Here is a 19,493-nt window from a genome sequence, read left to right as displayed (position 1 = left end):
ATGCTACAAATGCTGTTGATTGAGCTTAGCTTGTATTGAACCCGAAATATAGCTTTAAAGATCCTGAGGAATTAACAGATGTGTGCATGTGTTCAGGACATGTTATGAATTATGAGTTTTAATGTAATAAACAAATATGTTTGTTTTGTGTAGATGTTGATGATGATGATGGAAGAGGAGGAAGCTCAACAGCCAAAAGAAGATGAAGAGATTGTTGAGGGTGAGTTACAAAATTGAATTATTTATTATATGAAAATATAACTATTATTACACATACCATGTAACCAAATAATGTTTGGCAAATTTACATTTATTGAAACCCAAGAGGACTATGGGCTTCTCCAGCTGAATCTTGTTCTTCCCAAGATTTTTCTACCTCCACTACTTAAGTTAGGGAGATTTTAACATCTTAGAGATTTTTCTTTCCTATGTACTTGACTTTATTATTAGCCTTGAGGTCATCTATATTCTGGTGTCAAAAATGAACTTTTAGCAAGTATACACTTTTAAAATGTACAATTGTTCTCTTCTGAGAATACAGACCAAAATATTGATGACATCAATCTTTTATGCTGGAATATATACATATTTTTATCCGATAAAATACTCTCTAGAATGAGAATGTCACTTATACCACCTGCAATCGATTAGCAGTATCAAGTAACAGATTATGATTTGTCATTGTGTCTTTGATTATGCTGAAGCTTGCACTTTATTTCCTTTCCCATGCCATCATTTGGAATTTTAAACATTCTAAAATCTCACATACACACACACACCACACACACACACACACACACACACACACACTGTTGTTACTCCAAGAAATGCAGCCGTAGCCATTGTTTCTAATTCTAAATTTAAATTAGAAAAAGAGGCTTGGGTTACTCATTCAAACTAGCAATGACAGCTTGGGCTTTATCTAAAGGCTGGATTACACTGCGCGACTTTAATCCTGATTTAAGAGTCAAGCTAGTCGGCACTAGTCAGCGCTAGTCGTCTCCAATCTGCAGATTTTGGGCCAGTCGGAGTCGGAGAATATCACATAGTGTATGATGGGTACTGATTCCGATTTCTTACCCTAGTCAGAGGATATCAATCAAGGTTTAACTTTTTGAGCCGACTGCACGATTGCAGAGGAAATATATTAGTGTATGATGCTCCACAATTAAAATCTGAAGTCATAAGGTGAGCAGCCAATGGAAATCGAGCACGTGGGGCGACGAAGCTCACGAAATGGAGAAGGCGAACAAGCACTCAAAGTGGATTTAACTCCACTCACCTTCAACTCACGTTGTAGTCTCTAAAGGCCATACTGGCTGCATCTTCCAAACCAAGACAGCAACAAAATGCGCTTTACTTGTTTCTTTCGCAACACTGAACAGAGCAGCAGCAACAACATCACCAGCTGTATCCATGTTTGTTTACATCTGTCATATGCTCCTAGAATGGGAGGGCGTGGGTTTAAAAAGTAAAAAGTGAGTTTTAAATGACCGTTATCACCTCTCACAGTGGAGAGTAATTGTCTGCGAAGGGGAATAGGGCATAGGGATGTTGACTTCTGAATGGAACACATGCTGGGCAGCTGGAAGCGAGGAAACTGGAGTTTATTTATATTTTGAATACAGCCATTTTTCGCTGTATTTCTTGGGATGTACAGCACCAGTAAGTGTTCTTTATTATTATTATTTTTTGTGTGTGTATTGTGATTAAAAACACTGATATATTGTCATTAGTGCTGTCAGTAGATTACATTTTTTAATCGCGTTTAATCTCATGATTTTTCATAGTTAATAGCGATTAATCTCAGATTTTAAAAGTGTTGAAATTTGACTCTATATACTTATTTCCTGTCAAAATGCGTTTATTTATTTCTTTAGAAAGAACATCACAACAGAACAAAACAATATGTAACAATAATGCTTTATTAACATTTTCCAAACTCCACAGTACAAAGACAGAAATTCACTAAAATAGGACCAATTCAAGTAACATTAAACATTTACCAAAGTCTAAGTGGGATGTTGACTGATTGATAGAACTACTATTCATTGCAATGCACATTAAATCTCTTAAATCTCATCCTCCACAATATTTATCGTCATCAGGCTGTTTTTTCACTTTGGATATGGAATGCACATATCTTTGGAGCGGAGTGTCAACAGACCCTCCAAAGGAGAATAATCTGCGCAGTGGGCTTGTAAGAACTGACATGCTCATGTGGTAAAATTCTGACTAACAAAAGACATAAAGAACTTAACTTTTGTCACAAGTCCCATCAGCATTTGTTTTATAAGAGGTCCTTTCTCTGGAACAGACTCGCTGTTGTGTGTTTGTTTGTAGTGTATATACAATTGTAATGTCCCCGCTGGACACATCGCAATGGTTCCGCCCTGTAACCAGTGTTCAGAACTCACACGGAGCTGAATGAAATATCAGAATCTAATGTCAGATGCTTTAATCGTGATTAAGAAAAACATTTATCGTTTGAATTGATCGGTTCTCACGTCAGTGGAAAAGCAGACAGAATCTGCATTAAATCTGTTTCACCAGCTAAACACCAGCTCTGGCATGAGCAGCAGCATGGTGGAAAGGGTGTGTGTGCATGTGTATGGCTTTGCCAGGGGTTGCGATGTAAACTAAAGCCTATAACTTAAGGCTATATTTAAAAAAGCCATTAGCCGTTCAACAAGTCCTGCCCCAACTTCATGTTTCACTAGGAAATAAGTTGACAGGCCAAAGAAATATGGGCATGTCAAGGCACTTAACGGGGACATTAAAGTAAGGGTATCTATGTTTGGAAATAATTGCTCCATTTCCCTGTTTCTTTTTCTTGTAGCCGTATAATTATTATCAGTTGACATGTTACACTTCTAATTTAAAAGGTATTTCTATATTTGGTAAAACAAATTTTAAAAATGTTTAGCTAGTTGATGACACTTTGTTACTTACAGGTTAAAGTCATCGAAGCTCTCGGCGGACTCAGAAGTATGCTTGTAAGTCGGGATCAACGTCCTCTTTGTTTTTTGGCCAGCGTGTCTTTAGATGCATACACAATTTAGCAAAGACTGGGCAGTTGTTGCAGGCAGACCGGAACTCTTCCTTGGAAACTGCACTGAATGCAGGAGAAATTACAGCAACAGACTCAATGGGTTTAGCATAATCACTGTTAGTGTCAAAGTGGCAATCCTGACAAACAGTCTGCAAAACTGTTCAGGGGGCCAGGTCTGTACTGAACACCTTAGTCAAACTCCAATCTGACAATGCCTAGGCCTGCTTGGCTGTTGCCTTTACTTGTGAGGAGTGTGGTGAGAGCTTCATGGCAAGTGCGTAGTAGGAATTTCCTTTCCCACAGCCATGTACGCCATTTCCCAGCTGCCCAGACGAAAGCTAATGCTTCCTTTCTCACAATCGAATATTTACGCTCTGCGTCAGACAGAGAACGTGAAGCAAAAGCAATGGTTCTTACTACCCCAGTGTCATTAAGCTGAGTCAGTACAACACCAACATCTTAGTCAGACCATAGTATTGTTGTCACAGTACCAACATTTCAGTAGTCGGTATAGATACCAGTGAAATTTCACGGTTCTCGATACCAGTTTCGAATTGAACACACTCCTTTAGCCTATTTACAGTTAAACTTCAATGTAAATAATAAATTAAAAGATATGCATGTTTCCTTAACACTTGTTTGTTTTTAAGCTAGGTCGTACTGAAATCTGTTTAATTTTTTCCCCAAATCCTTATTTTTCCAGAATTCCTTGTTTTAAAGTTTAATTTAATTTCACTATCAAAATGGTGTCTAACCAAATAATTTTCCTTACAATTACGTATCAAAATACCACTGCATTTTTTTTCAGTACAAAAGCACTCTTGCTTGTGATATATTGCTTAATTTTTATTATTATTACAATTATTATTCATTAATAATTACTTATTATTATTATTATTATTATTATTTCTACAGTGAGGATTACATTTTTACTATACAGTTATAATATATTTCTGTTGCCATTTCTTCAATTTCAGGCGTTTAGCTTTTATTATGAATCGTGCTTTTATTTTGACATGTATTTTTGACGGAAGTTTAACCTCTCCGGATAAACAGTTCGCTACGTGGCCCAGTGTGATCATTAAAGTGCAAATGCTGTTATTTAATTATATAAATTATATAAAAATAACGCTTCAGAGTGGATTAGTGCTCTGCTCTGTCATCTCTCATACAACGGAAATTATTCTCATTGTTTGTGGAGTTTCCAGTGTATGAGCGGTCTGCTTCACACATTTATTTAAAGCTCATGCAGCTCATACAGACTAAGACTGCAGCATTTTGCGGTTTAATAATCACACTAGGACATATCACGATTATAATTTGATTAGTCGTGCATTTCAGCATAAAAGGAGTAACAGAGCACACGCTCAAATAAGCGTGTGAGCATTTGAAAGCAGTTGTGTGTCAGTAAGACAGTGTGCGGCTACCAGATTGAGTTGGTGCTCGGTACTACCGGTACTGTGGAATTACTGGTATCGTTACATCTTTTTTATTTTAGTACCGACTTGGTACCGAAGTAGCGGTACTTCTGACAACACTAGACCATAGGGTACTCTACACTGGTATAGGTCCTCATGTGTGATGAAATTTGTGAGTCCTCTGCTCTCCTTATATAGCTGTACTTGGTAGTAGCCTATGCGTTTTTAAGATCCAGAGAAGAGAACATTAATGACCCATGTAGCTCAGACAGTATGTCTTCGATCAAAGGAAGGTGATAGCTGTCTGGCACTACAGCCTACACTTATTTCTGCATTTTGTAACGACAATGGTAGAAACTCAAAAAAATCAATCTTTTCAATAATTCTATTTTCATCTGACATCACTGCCTGTACTGCTAGAGATAAGTGATGACGCTTTTGTAGCATTGGCTTGAAACCTGGACAGATCTTTCCTTAAGTTCTTTACGGTTTTGATGGTTTTTACTTTTACAGAGGGCAGTGGTAGCTCAGCGGTTAAGGCTCTGGGTTACTGATCAGAAGGTCGGGGGTTCAAGCCCCAGCACTGCCAAGATGCCACTGTTGGGCCCTTGAGCAAGGCCCTTAACCCTATCTGCTCCAGGGGCGCCATATCATGGCTGACCCTGCACTCTGACCCCAGCCTAGCTGGGATATGTGAAAAAGAAGAATTTCACCGTATATGTGCAAATGTATAATGTGTGATAAATAAAGAAAATTATTATAATTATAAATTATTTTTTTGCTCATCTAAATCCAGGAGTGGCTGGTACGGAAGTAGGGCTAATTGTAGACATAGATGGTGTGTTGGACTGCTAAAGCATGGCACAGTATGTGACATGTTCGACTACGCAACCACATTTACATTAAGTGCTTTAAATAAGTCACGGTCAGTGAAAAAGTTTCCTGATTTCATTAAAAAATAAAACTTACCAACAACAGTCTTTCCCCAGTATGTCACATTCTGTCTCAGGTAGCCACAGAGGTATCCTGTCCTTCGAGTAATTGAGGAGGTTCACTTTCGATGGGGCCAGGGCACATTAACTGAAGTGTTCTTTGTAAATGTGCTGTGGCAGGATTGATGCACCAGAGCCAGTATCAACCATCATCTTCATGGTGCAAGTCTGTGTGGGAGATATGGCTTCAGTAAAATTACACATAGGGGCTCCATAATATGAGTTGCAATAATTCATGCTGAGGACTGTCACTTCAGGGAAGCATACTTCATAAACTGATTCCGATGCTGATTTGCACACTATTGCAAAATGTCCAAGTTTTAGACATTTTGCATTTACAAAAAGATTTTTAGGGCAGAACTGGTCATTTGCAAGATGGTTATTAGAGCCACAACGGTAAAAGCACTTTTTCCTGTGCTCTTTGCAAGATGGTTAGTAGAGCCACAACGGCAACACAGTACTTTTTCCTGTGCTCTTTGTTGTTCATTCAGCTTATTTTTTTTGTTTATGCTTGTACATCCACTTCTTTCCATGCTTTTGCCACTACTTGTTTTATTTCCCCTTCTGCCATGACTTTGGACCTGCTCCCGCAGCTTCAATTTGCCTTGCAATGGTCAACATCTTATAAAGTGTTAGATCTGGCTCCAGTTGTAATCTTTCACTTTTTTTATTGCATGCTTTTTTCCCCCAATGTGGTTGCTTATCATTTCATGCTCAGTATTCCTAAAAGTTCACCACTTCACAAAGCGCTGCTACCTAGTTGTCTGAAGCGATACCTCTCCATGACAACATTCAGTTTTGGAGGGAAAAAATGTCTCAGGCTTGTAAAAATCCATTGTATGTATCAGCTTCATGAGGCATGGTTTTGTAGTTTCGTTGCCATTCCATTCTCAAGCAGTGTATTAGCAGAGCTTTCTTCCTGTCTACAGAAAACGTCATGGTTACTGGTGTAACCTCCGTTCCCTGATGGAGGGAACGAGACGTTGGTGTCGATGTAGTGACACTAGGGGTCACTCTTGGGAGCCCGAGACACCTCTGGTCTTTGATAAAAGGCCAATGAAAATTGGCGAGTGGTATTTGCATGCCACTCCCCCGAACATACGGGTATAAAAGGAGCTGGTATGCAACCACTCATTCAGGTTTTACGCTGAGGAGCCGATATAAGGTCCGGCCATTTCAGCGGGTAGTTCAGCATTGTGGCAGGAGGGACCAACGTCTCATTCCCTCCATCAGGGAACGGAGGTTACACCAGTAACCATGACGTTCCCTATCTGTCACTCACTCGACGTTGGTGTCGATGTAGTGACACTAGGTGTCCCTATACAAAACGCCACAAGGCTGAACTGTGTTACGTGAACTGGTGGTGTGTGGTGGGCAGACTTGCTGTGTGCCTCATAGCCAGCGCACCAGGTCGACACGTAACCTCCCCCAACATAGTTATGAGTGTCGAACGGCCCTTTTTGGGGACAAGTCGACTACCCAGAGATAGAGACAGGCTTAACCCAGTTGTGGCCTCTTTCCCCTTCTCTTTTTCCACTCCCTAAAAAGAAGGGGGATTATCCGACTGGGCCGCCAGGTCCACACCTCGCCCCAAGAGAGGGGGGGATATTTAAGTGGAAGAATACATCACATGGTCTTTCCAACCATGTGGAGAGCCTTCAAGGTAGATCCTGCCCAATGGGGGAGGAGTTACTACAACATGGAGACTGGGGCAGAGGGGCTCTGCCCAAGGAAGACGCAGTTTGCCAGCAGGGAAACGAACTAGCGGAAGACATAGATCGCATGGGGTTAGCCTTACAGGGAACCGCCACATGCGGAGCACCTACCCCAGAACCGGGCTCTTAGTTAGTGCATGTACTGGGCTGGCAGCGAGTCTCTCCGAAAACTCGACTGCCACAGGGCTCGGAGGAAGTCAACCAGGGAACAACTTTTGTGAACGCTACTGGGAATTAACAGCGCACGTCTTCAGCTCAAAAGGAGGTGGAAGGCGCTGTGTGCAAGCGATACACCCGGCCGGCTATCCCGGGCTTATCCGCTTGTGTTGCGTGCCACTACCTGGGACGAAACCGGTTCCACCCGGAGGTTGTAGAACCTTGCAAAGGTGTTGGGTGTTGCCCAGCCTGCTGCTCTGCAAATGTCTGTTAGAGAGGCACCTCTGGCCAGGGCCCAAGAAGCCGCTACACCACGGGTAGAATGGGCTCGTAGCCCTACCGGGGGCGGCATGTTTTGGGCGAGATATGCCATAGTTATGGCGTCAATGAGCCAGTGGGCGATCCTCTGCTTGGAGACAGCGCTTCTTTCCGCTGTGCACCAAAGCAGACAAAGAGCTGCTCCGAGATTCTAAAGCTCTGCGTGCGATCCAAATAGATGCGTAAAGCACGCACCGGACACAGCAACGACAGGGCTGGGTCTGCCTCCTCCTGGGGCAGTGCTTGCTGGTTCACCACCTGGTCCCTAAAAGGAGTGGTGGGAACCTTGGGCACATAGCCCGGTCGGGGGTCTCAGGATCATGTGAGAATAGCCCGGACCGAACTCCAGGCACGTTTTGCTGACAGAGAACGCTTGCAGGTCACCTACCCTCTTGATGGAAGTGAGCGCAGTCAGGAGGGCAGTCTTCAAGGAGAGTGCCTTAAGCCCGGCTGACTGCAAAGCTCAAAGGGGGCTCTCTGTAGACCCTGAAAAACTACAGAGGTCCAATGAGGGAACGAGGCACGGCCTGGAGGGATTCAGCCTCCTGGCGCCTCTTAGGAACCTGATGATCAGATCATGCTTCCCTAAGGACTTACCGTCGACTGCGTCGTGGTGTGCTGCTATGGTAGCAACGTACACCTTCAAGGTGGAAGGGGACAGCCTCCCTTCCAACCTCTCTTGCAGGAAGGAAAGCACTGATCTGACTGCACACCTCTGGGGGTCTTCCTGACGGGAAGAACACCACTTAGCGAACATGCACTTCCGGGAAGAAAGGAACGGGGCGGGGCGTGGCTTTGAGCAGCGCCATGAGCCCAGGAACCAATCACCGAGCCGCGAGGGTTCAGGGAAGAGCGGTGAAATCCACTCTAACTGACGCTCGCGGCTGTCCGGGAAAGCATGTCGTCATCTCCGCGTCAGCCTGTGACTGGGCGATCGACCCCGAAGGGAGGAGCCCAGCTGAGCCTTCCGACTGGACGAGCCCGCTCTCCGATGCTGCGCTCGAGAGCTCATCACTTTCGCGGGCTCCGAATAAGAGGTCGAACTCGCCGTGAGACGAGCCGGCGGACTCACCCGGAAGCCCGCTCGGGGCAGACGAGCATGCTGGGAAATGGGAGGTCCGTGGGGGGATACCCGGCGGAGGCGGTCCCATTGGGGTCCCCAAATTGCCCCCAGTGCTAGCCGCGCTGGCCTCAAACCCGTGGGTAAAAGGACCGAGGCGGGAGCCTCTGGGGTGGCTCACTTTCTTACGAAGGCGAGCCGCGACCGCAACGTTGCCATGGACATATTCTCGCAATGAGAACGTGACCATCCACGAACGCTGTCTCCGCGTGAGCAGTGCCCAGACACGAAAGACAGTGATCGTGACCGTTAGAAGGCGAGAGATAACGAGCACAACCAGGAATAACACATAATCGGAAAAGCATCTTTAAAAAGACGCGTCTTTAAAAGGACGTTCTGTGTGTGCGCTCTTTTAGAGAAATATATACTCTTTTAGAGGGGAAAAATGCTCTTTCAGAAAATATACTCTCTAGTTTTTCTGCCGAAGCGCCCAGGGGCGTTCTCTGCAGTGCACCAGTGCAGAGGAGGGAGAAGCCGCTGAAATGTGCCGTCAGATCCAGCAGGTGAATGAACAGTAGTATTCAGCTCAGCGAGCATGACCGTTTGGCTCCGAAGAGAAAATCTGAATGAGTGGTTGCATACCAGCTCCTTTTATACCCGTATGTTCGGGGGAGTGGCATGCAAATACCACTCGCCAATTTTCATTGGCCTTTTATCAAAGACCAGAGGTGTCTCTGGCTCCCAAGAGTGACCCCTAGTGTCACTACATCGACACCAACGTCGAGTGAGTGACAGATAGGGAACTCTTCACCTCCAATGGCTAGCAGGTAGTTAGTAAACAGGTTTTCCCATGAATCAAAGGAAATTTTCAGTTAAGCTGGGCATTGCAGGAACACTGATGGAGGTTGTAATGAGAGCAGAGCCATCTTTGCATTATCGTCACCACTTGTTATGTATGTGTTTAATAAAAATAACCGAGAACAAGGTGTGTGTAGGGTGACCATACGTCCTCTTTTTCACGGACATATCCTCTTTTTTTGGACCTTAAAAAAGCATCCCACCGGGATTTCTACATTTGCGAAAATGTCCGAGATTCAGGTTTAGTTGCATTGTGATGTACATCTGGTCTAATACTTCATTGTGTGTGCATGCATATTTGCATTGCTTTAATGCCTCTTTGTAAGTCCTGCCTTCTCGCACACCAATTGGTCAATTATAAGAGGGTTGCAGCAATTATTGGCCAAATTCCTGTCTGTCAATCTCTCCGCGAACGCGCAATGCGCTGTTATGTTCGGCATCAAACAGTTGCTTGACAGTAGCAGCAAATGTCAGCTGAGTGGAAACAATGTCCAAACGAAAGTGCAAATTTACAGAAGATTTGCACAAAAAATTCCCATGCTTTCATCCATTCGAGATCCGTGGGAAGCAGTATGTATGACATGTAAAGCTGGCACTTATGTGTCAGTTGCTAATAAAGGTGCAAGTGATTTAGAAGCACACATTAGCTCTGCAATGCATAAAGGGTCAGCAAAAGGTGAAAGTTCATCAGGTAAATTAACGGACTACTTTTTGCGACCAGGTAAAATTGTTATCACATTGCTTCATTTTCCATGGCCATTCCAAATAATAATAGTAATTGAAGGTACACTCATGGCATCAAATATTTTATTTTAGTACACGGACATTCAAAAGAATGTTGGACATTTGTATTTATTTATATATATTTATGTTATGCTAATAGAGTGTCTTTTTCACTGTATTAAAGTTTGCATTCATAGTAACACTGTTTTGAACCCTATTATTCCACCCCACCACAACGTGCTTGGGCGCTGCCCATGCAGAGACAACGTTCGTTGACATGTCATGTTCTCACTGCGAGAGCATGACAATGGCAACGTTGTGGTCGCGGCTTTCCTTCGTTAGAGGGAAAGCCACCCCAGCGGCTCCTCACCTCGGTCCTTCTACCTACAGATTTGAGGCCACGTCGGTTAGCACTGGGGGCAATTTGGGGACCTCAATGGGAGCCACTCCGCCGAGTAACTCCCCACTGACCTCCCATTCCCCAGATCTGCGATCTCATTCGGCACTCGCAAAGTGGATGAGCTCTCGATTGCAGCATCAGAGAGCGGGCTGGTCCAGTCTGGTGGCGATGCTTGCCAAGGCGGCTGCGAGCGTCGGGCTGAAGTGGAACCCTCCAGTCCCCCCGAACCCTCACGGCTTGACGATTGGTTCCTGGGCTCGGACACCTGCTGCAGGCCTAGAGATGGTAAGCTGACCGGTCCTAAGGTGGGTACCCGGAGCCAGGTAAGTGCTTCGATGTCCCCAGACTCAGCACGGCCACGAGTTCGGGGTCCGAGCCCCCTCAACGTGGCGCATCCGGGTCCGCCCCACCGTGATGCCCCACCTGCCGGTACGTCCGATGCGATTGTCTCCTTGGTCCCCCTCGCTCAGAGCTTGGGGGTGTGGCTTGCGCTCCCCAAACCATTGCAATGGCTGACCGGAACTATTCGCCAGGCACCCGCCTGGTTCAGCGGCGTCCGTTTTACCTCAAGTGCAGGGCGAGAACGCCGCTGCCCTCCCTGCGGAGATTGCGTCCCTTCTGCGGAAGGACGCGGTAGAGCCTGTCCCTCCAGCCAAGATGAAGAAGGGGTTCTACAGCCCCTACTACATCGTACCAAGGAAAGGCGGTGGGTTGCATCCAATCCCGGACCTGCAAGTTCTGAACTGGGCCTTGCACAGACTCCCGTTCAAGATGCTGACGTGGAAACGTATTTTAGCGAGCGTCCGGCATCAGGACTGGTTCGCGGTGGTAGACCTGAAGGACATGTACTTCAACGTCTCGGTTTCTCCTCGGCACAGGCCCTTTCTTCAGTTTGCCTTTGAGAGCCGGGCACACGAGTACAAGGTCCTCCCCTTCGGTCAGTCCATGTTGCCTCGCGTCTTCACAGAAGTCGCAGAGGCAGCCCTTGCCCCGCTAAGGGAAGTGGGTGTCCGCATCCTCAACTGTCTCGATGACTGGCTGGCTCTAGCTCACTCTCGAGACTTGTTGTGTGCACACAGGGACCTGGTGCTCAGGCACCTCAGCCGATTGGGGCTTCGGGTCAACTGGGGAAAGAGCAGCTCTCCCCGGTACAGAGCATCTCTTTTCTCGGGTTAGAGTTAGACTCAGTCTCTATGATGGCGCGCCTCACGAGCAAGCACACGCAGTCAGTGCTAAACTGCCTGAAGTTGTTCAGGCAGAGCACGGCGGTCCCACTGAAGCATTTTCAGAGGCTCCTGGGGCATATGGCGTCCTCGACTCCATCGAGCATCAGACTTGAGTCACGAGGTGGGCATGGCGCCATGGCACACATCGCATGGTGATCACACCGATCTGCCGCTACCTGTTCAGCCCTTGGACGGGCCTTGCATTCCTGCGGGAAGGAGTCCCCTTAATGCAAGTACCCCAGGCGTGTCGTGGTTACGAAAGATGCCTCCGAGCGTGGCTGGGGTGCCGTGTGCAACAGGCATGCAGCCGCGGGCTCCGGGACAGGGCCGCAACTGCATTGGCATGTCAACTGCTTCGAGTTGCTCGCAATGTTGCTCACCTTGCGGAGGCTTCGACCGTTGATCCAGGGCAAGCACGGTGCGGATGGACAACACAGTGATGGTAGCATACAGTAGCTGCCAATGTGGCTTGCGCTCACGTCGCATGTCGCAGCTCACCCGCCGCCGCCTCCTCTGGAGTCAGCAGCGACTCAAGTCATTGCGAGCCACTGTCGCGATAGGTCATGCTCAGGGGAGAGTGGAGACTCCACCCCCAGGTGGTCCAGCTGGTTTGGAGTTGATTTGGTTAAGTGCAGGTAAGCCTGTTCGCTTCCCGGGAATCCTCCCACTGCCCACTCTGGTACGCCATGACCGAGGCTTCCCTTGGCACAGATGCACTAGCACACAGCTGGCCCCAGGGGCCATGTTAGTATGCGTTCCCCCCAGTGAGCCTACTTGCACAGACCCTGTGCAAGGTCAGGGAGGACAAGGAGCAGGTTATCCTAGTAGCACCCTACTGACAACCCAGACTTGGGTCACAGACCTCACACTCCTTGCGACAGCCCCTCCCTGGCGAATTCCCCTGAGGAAGGTTCTCCTCTCTCAGGGATGAGGCACCATCTGGCACCCGCGACCAGACCTCTTCATGTCTGGCCCTTGGACGGGATGCGGAAGACCTAAGTGGCCTACCACCCGTGGTGGTAGACAGGATACTCAGGCTAGGGCTCCATCTACGTGGCGCCTGTATGCCTTGCAGTGGCGTCTGTTCGATAAGTGGTGTTCTTCCTGACGCGAAGACCCCCTGAGTTGCGCAGTCGGGTCGGTGCTTTCCTTCCTGCAGGAGAGGCTGGTGGGGCGGCTGTCCCCCCCACCTTGAGGGTGTACGTGGCCGCTATGGCGGCACACCACAGTGCAGTTGACGGTAAGTATTTAGGGAAACATGACCTGATCATCAGGTTCCATAGAGGCGCGAGGAGGTTGAATCTTCCCAGACCGCACCTCATTCCCTCATGGGATCTCTCCGTGGTCCTGCGGGGAGCCCCATTTGAGCCCTGGAGTCAGTTGAGCTAAAGGCAGTCTCTTGAAGACTGCCCTCCTGACTGAGCTCACGTCCATCAACAGGGTAGGGGACCTGCAGGCGTTCTCTGTCAGCGATACATGCCTGGAGTTCGGTCCAGAATACTCTCATGTGATCCTGAGGCCTGACCGAGCTATATGCCCAAGGTTCCCACGAACCCGTTTAGGGATCAGGTGGAGAACCTGCAAGCGAAGCTGCCCCAGGAGGAGGCAGACCCAGCCTTTTCATTGCTATGTCTGGTGCGTGCTTTGCGCATCTACTTGGATCGCATGCAGAGCTTTAGAGGTTCTGAGCAGCTCTTTGTCTGCTTCGGAGGACAGCGGAATGGGAGCGCTCACTGGGTTGTTGACACCATCACTATTGCATACCATGCCCAGGATGTGCTGCCCACCTTGGGGCTTTGGGCACACTCCACCAGGAGTGTGGGGCCTCCTGGGCCCCAACCAATGGCACCTCTTTGGCAGACATTGGTGGAGCAGTGGGCTGGGCAACACCCAATACCTTTGCGAAGTTCCTCAATCTCCGGGTTGAGGCGGTTCGTCCCACGTGTTGTCAGGTATGAACAGGTAAGTTGGCGGGACAACTGGCTGGGTGTACCACTTGCGTATAGCACCTTTCCCCTCCTGGAGGGGGAGATGTGTGCTTGTTACCCCCCAGCCGTGTTCACAAGGTCAAAACTGGCTACCGGGGAACCGACGACCCACTTTTCCACTGACTTGAGAACTGAAAGATGATCTAATTGACAATATTACACATAACCAGCTCACAAACACACACAGCACGATCAGGCTGGAGTCATATTGCAAGTCCAATACAGATGAATGAGAAACAAGTGAGTTAAAGATCACAATATTTCAACGCTTGAATCACAATACACTAAACTTAAAGAAGACCACTTACTTGTTCTGTTATCTATTACAATATTTGCTGGCCAAAACAATGTTTTGATATTTTTATACATTACCTTTTCCTTTTTTGTTGCTTCATGAATCTTTTTGTACCTCTATTGTTTTACTGTTTAGATTTTCCAGAAAAAATATAAAGGCTGTTTAATGCAGGTGTAGTTTTAAAGAGAGGCATATATATTGTTTTGGTGGTTGTGATGGAAGGACATGGAAGTGGAAGTCCAGATACCGTACTTCCACCCGCCCAATTGCGCACTTCTTTGGGTTTGCTGTGAGTCCCGCTTGTCTCAATGACCTCAGGACAGCCCTCAGATGCTGAAGGTGCAGCTGCCAATCATTACTGTAAATAACGATATCATCCAGATAGGCAACAAACCGAACGGAAGCATCACGAATTGATGTAATCCGAACGGTGTGGAAAATGCCGTCTTTTCAAGGGACATGGGAGTTAAGGTGATCTGCCAATATCCCTTTGTTAAATCTAGTGTTGAATAAAAGCAAGCCGCGCCTAATCAATTGAGCAGTTCATCAATCTGAGGCATTGGGTACGCATAAAATTTAGACACCTCATTGACTTTTCTATAATACACACAGAACCGTACCGAGCCGTTACTCATCGGGACCAGCACCACCAGGCTGGCCCAGTCACTGTGGGATTCTTCTACTACTCCCATATCTAGCATGGCCTTTCATTCTTCCTGAACCACCTCTTTTTTGTGCTCGGGTAATCGGTAGGGGGGACTGCGTACCACTACTATAAGGTGCTCTATGAGATTCGTACAACCGGGAAGGGGCGAGAACACGTTGGAGAATTCTCCTTGCAACCTGGTAACCTCCGTGACTTGTGATGGTGAGAGGTGGTCTCCGCAATAGACCGGGGTGAATCGATCGGTGGCTTTTAAGTTCACCTCTGGTCTGAGCTCCTCCCTCTCTGGAACCACCATTGCCAACATCACGAGGACCGCCTCTCTCCATGGTTTTAAGAGATTGAGGTGGTAAATCTGACGTGCTCTGCCTCTATCCATTCGTTTATCCTCACAATAGATTTCCTCGACACGCCTTGTGACCTCAAAGGGCCCTTGCCACTTGGCGAGTAATTTAGAGCTCGATGTGGGGAGTAATACAAGAACTTTGTCTCCCGGTGTTAATTCCCGTAGTTGAGTACACCTATTATACAGCTGGCTTTACGTTCCTGAGCCTGGAGCAAATTCTCCTGTGTTAATTACCCCAGTGTGTGGAGTTTTGCTCTCAGGTCAAGAACGTATTGAAATTCATTTTTGCTGTTTGAAGGTCCCTCCTCACAATTTTCCTATAGGACATCGAGCACGCCATGCGGTCGATGTCCGTACAATAATTCAAATTGGGAGAACCCCGTGGAGGCTTGCGGGACCTCTCGTACTGCAGATAATAGAGTCTCGAGCCACTTGTCCCAATTTTGCCCAAACTTACGAATCATATTCTTTAATGTCTGATTAAATAGTTTGACCAAGCCATCCATTTGGGGGTGGTAAACGCTGGTCCGAATCGATTTAATCCACAATAATTCGCATAGTTCACGTAGTGTACATGACATAAATGTTGTGCCCTGATCAGTGAGGATTTCTTTTGGAATCGCATTTGGGAGATTATTCTGAAGAGTGCCTCCGCAACACTATGTGCTGAGATGTTGCGCAGAGGCACTGCTTCTTGATATCATGTTGCATAGTCCACCAGAACCAAGATAAAGCGATGCCCGCGTGTCATCCACTCTAATGGCTAACCAACTGCGAACGTCCCTGCGAATGCCCGGCCAATAGAAACGGGCCATTAGACGGATTAGTTTTTTTTTTTTGTCCTAAGTGACCCGCCATCGGATTATGATGACCCGTCCGGAATAGCTCTTCGGTATTAACAATTGTGTTGTATCCTCTCTTGTCTGAGTGTCCTGCGTACCGATCCTTAATAATCAGAAAATATGGGTATGAGAGTGCAATGTCTGGCTGGAGGCGTTGACTATCAATCATTTTCACTTGGTCAAAGGCGTGCCTAAGGGTCTCGTCTCACATCTGCTCGAGTGGGAAATCCCCTGCAGGGAATCCTCTAAAGGATGGCTTCCCCCTCCGGGGAACCGGGTTTGGTGTAGGAATTCCCTGTTTCCAGGGAACAGGAACAGGATTTGGGGAAGGTGAGGGGGACTGAAGAGAGAGAGAGAGGGAGCGAGAGCGAGAGAAGGGGGCTCGCCAGCCCCCTAATATGCTACCATATGGTCCTCAGCCAACTGGACACCGGTCAGTGTCATTGGATCCACTCCGCTGTCCCTTTTGGTTGCCGGGCAATGAACTGTTCCAGTACCACCAGATCGAGTACCTCCTCGGCATCGCGATCTTCAGCCAGCAGCCACCTTCGGCAGGTGTCACGGGGCTGTCGAGCGATGCGTGGCCGAGCTCGCTGAGCGTCAGCAAGTGGAAGTGTTGGCGATGTTGCTCTGGGCTTTGGCTGACCCGTTGCATGATGGCTTTCTTCAGGTCTTCGTACACCAGGAGGTTGGACACAGGGAGTTGTCGAGCCACAAGTTGGGCTTCCCCGGATAACAGCAGCAGTAGGCAGGCTGCCCACTGAGTGCTGGACTACTTCCACGCTCCAGCCGTCCGCTCAAAGAGCTCAAGGAACCCCTCTGGGTCATTCTCATCTTTGTCAGCTTGATATGCGGCATGGCAATAGGTAGGTCCGGGGTTGTGGCTGAAGACCCCTCCTGGTGTACCAAGCTCCTGCCGGTCCTCCACTTGAGCTTGGAAGAGAACCTGGAACCACTGCTCCTGTTCCACATGCAGCTCAAGCAGAGCCTGATGTTGGGCTTGGCAGGGTCTTGATTACTTCGGCTAGTGGCAAAGACTCCATAACTGCATTTTCTTCCTCCAAATCCAGGGTTTTTCTACCACTGTGACAGATATCTTGCTCTAAGGAGGAAGCAGGAGCCGGGTAAATAATCCAAGTCTTTCATTGACAGCACTTTTCACTGTAACACAAAGTATTGGCTTTTCAACACAACATGCACCCACAACACGAACTCGGCTGCGTGCGTCTATCTCTCTCCCCTCCAGCAGTCTGGACAACCTTTTTACCCCCCTCCAGCTCTCACTGAAACCCAGAACAGCTGTTAGAGATAATTTCCCACAGGTGTCAATCCTTACCATTCTCCTTCTCCTGGCCTCACTTTCCACAGACGTCGCTCGGCCACGGCCACATCACCACAACAAGTTTGCATCTACCTTGAAGAATCTGCAAGATATTTATCATTTAAACAAAAAATAAAAGGGCTCATAAAAATGCCTAGTGCCTCATTCCCTTATGAAAAAATTAAACCACATACCCCTGCACGCCTGGCTCGCAATATAAACCATGCCACTATTGAGCATTTTGAGCGTTTACTAATGCTTCTATCACTACCACCCTCGAAAGTCCCCTTTCTCACTTGAGTACTGAGGATCTGCTCACTTTGTTTAACTCATCTTGTTTCACTATTTTAAATTCTATTGCTTCGTTAAAAGTTAAATGTGTTAAACCCAAATCCGAGCCCTGGTTAAATAATGTTACCCGTGTTTGCAGACAAGCTTGCAGGAGAGCCGAGAGCAAGTGGAAGAAAGACAAGCTCCATGTGTCTTTTTAAAAGATTCTCTGCATACCTATCAGAAGTTAAAGAAGCTAAGAAAAAATATTTTTCAAACATAATTGATAAAAACTGTCACAGGCCCAGAGTCGTGTTTAACACCATACATTCTTTTATAAAAATATTATCAAATATTAACAAATATTATCTTAGCTTTTTTGTTAATAGGATTGCTAATATTATATCTCTTAACTTGTCTTCCAGTCCTGCTGTTTTAATCAGTTTGAGCCTCTTACTATTTCGTTTCTGGCAGAAATAGTAGACCACTTGAAGCCTTCCAACTGTCCATTTGACGTTATTCCATACAGGTGTCTAAAATAAGTTTTTGATACTATTGGAGCTAGTATCCTGAATATAATTAACAGTAGTCTTGTAACTGGGTCTGTTCTGCCATATTTTAAACAGGCTGTAGTGCAGCCTCTTCTTAAAAAGCCTAACCTGGACCCCACTCTATTTTCAAATTTTAGACCAATGTTTAAACTGCCTTTTCTTTCATTTATGCATTTGGCAGACACTTTTATCCAAAGTGACTTACAGTGCCCTTATTACAGGGATAATCCCCCTGGAGCAACATGGAGTTAAGTGCCTTGCTTAAGGACACAATGGTGGTGGCTGTGGGGATTGAACCAACAACCGTTTGCTTATCAGTTCAGTGCTTTAGTCCACTACACCACCACCACTCCACTTTCAAAGGTCCTGGAGAAGGTTGTTCTTAGCCAACTGCAGAGCTACTTGGCTAAATATTCAGTTTTTGAGGTCTTTCAGTCTGGGTTTAGGTCACACCATAGCATAGAAACTGCTCTTTTAAAAGTTTTTAATGATATTTTGCTATCGGTTGACGTGGGAGACTCTGTGGTTCTTAAGCTGCTAGACCTCAGTGCAGCATTTGATACCATAGATCATGGCATCCTTATCTCCCACCTTGAGGAGTCAGTGGGTTTCCAAGGTACTGCCCTTAAAAAGTTTTTCTTTTCCAACAGAAGTTTTTCGGTTAATATTGGTTATGTTACATCCTCTTCAGCCCCCCTTACTTGTGGGGTTCCTCAAGGGTCTATTCTAGGCCCCACTTTGTTCTCACTTTACATGCAGCACATAGAGTCCATTATTAGAAAGCATGGCATATCATTCCATTGTTACACAGATGACATGCAAATTTATCTGCCACTGAGTAAGAATAACGGGAGTGTGTTAGGATCCCTTCTTAATTGCCTAGATGATATTAAAGCTTGGATGTCGGTGAATTTTTTAAATTCAATGAAAGTAAAACAGAAATTATTTGGTTCGGGGGCTTTGATATCCATGACACCTCAAAATTGGGAGCTTTGGCCCCCTTTTGTAAACTGGTGTTGAAGAATCTAGGTGTAGTATTTGACAACTCTTTGAAATTTGACAATTCGAGTTTTTTTTTTTTTTTTTTTTTAAGATTATTAGCAAAAGTTAAACCCTTCCTTTCTTTTGCCAATTTTGAAAAGGTGATTTATGCATTTATCTCCTCAAGATTGGAGTACTGTAATTCTCTCTACATCGGAGTCAGTCAGTCGTCAAAATGCCGCCACTAGGCTGCTGACAGGTAACCGTAGGCGTGATCATATCTCCCCCATTTTAATATCTCTTCATTGGCTGTATGT

General features: G+C 46.4%; 1 protein-coding gene across 2 annotated transcripts in view; it reads left to right on the top strand.

Moving 5' to 3' along the window:
- Window positions 1-19,493, top strand: part of stac3 (SH3 and cysteine rich domain 3) — a 50,596-nt gene that overhangs the window by 16,936 nt on the left and 14,167 nt on the right. For both annotated transcript variants that reach the window (XM_051709044.1, XM_051709045.1), the window contains one exon: window positions 154-220. In XM_051709044.1, the coding sequence (XP_051565004.1) occupies window positions 154-220 (67 nt within the window). The remainder of the gene's footprint in view (window positions 1-153; window positions 221-19,493) is intronic.

This window comes from Myxocyprinus asiaticus, chromosome 10, assembly GCF_019703515.2.
Source record: "Myxocyprinus asiaticus isolate MX2 ecotype Aquarium Trade chromosome 10, UBuf_Myxa_2, whole genome shotgun sequence".
Classification (NCBI taxonomy): Eukaryota; Metazoa; Chordata; class Actinopteri; order Cypriniformes; family Catostomidae; genus Myxocyprinus; species Myxocyprinus asiaticus.
Note: the sequence above shows the minus strand (reverse complement) of the source record. Positions and strands in the feature narration are given on the sequence as shown.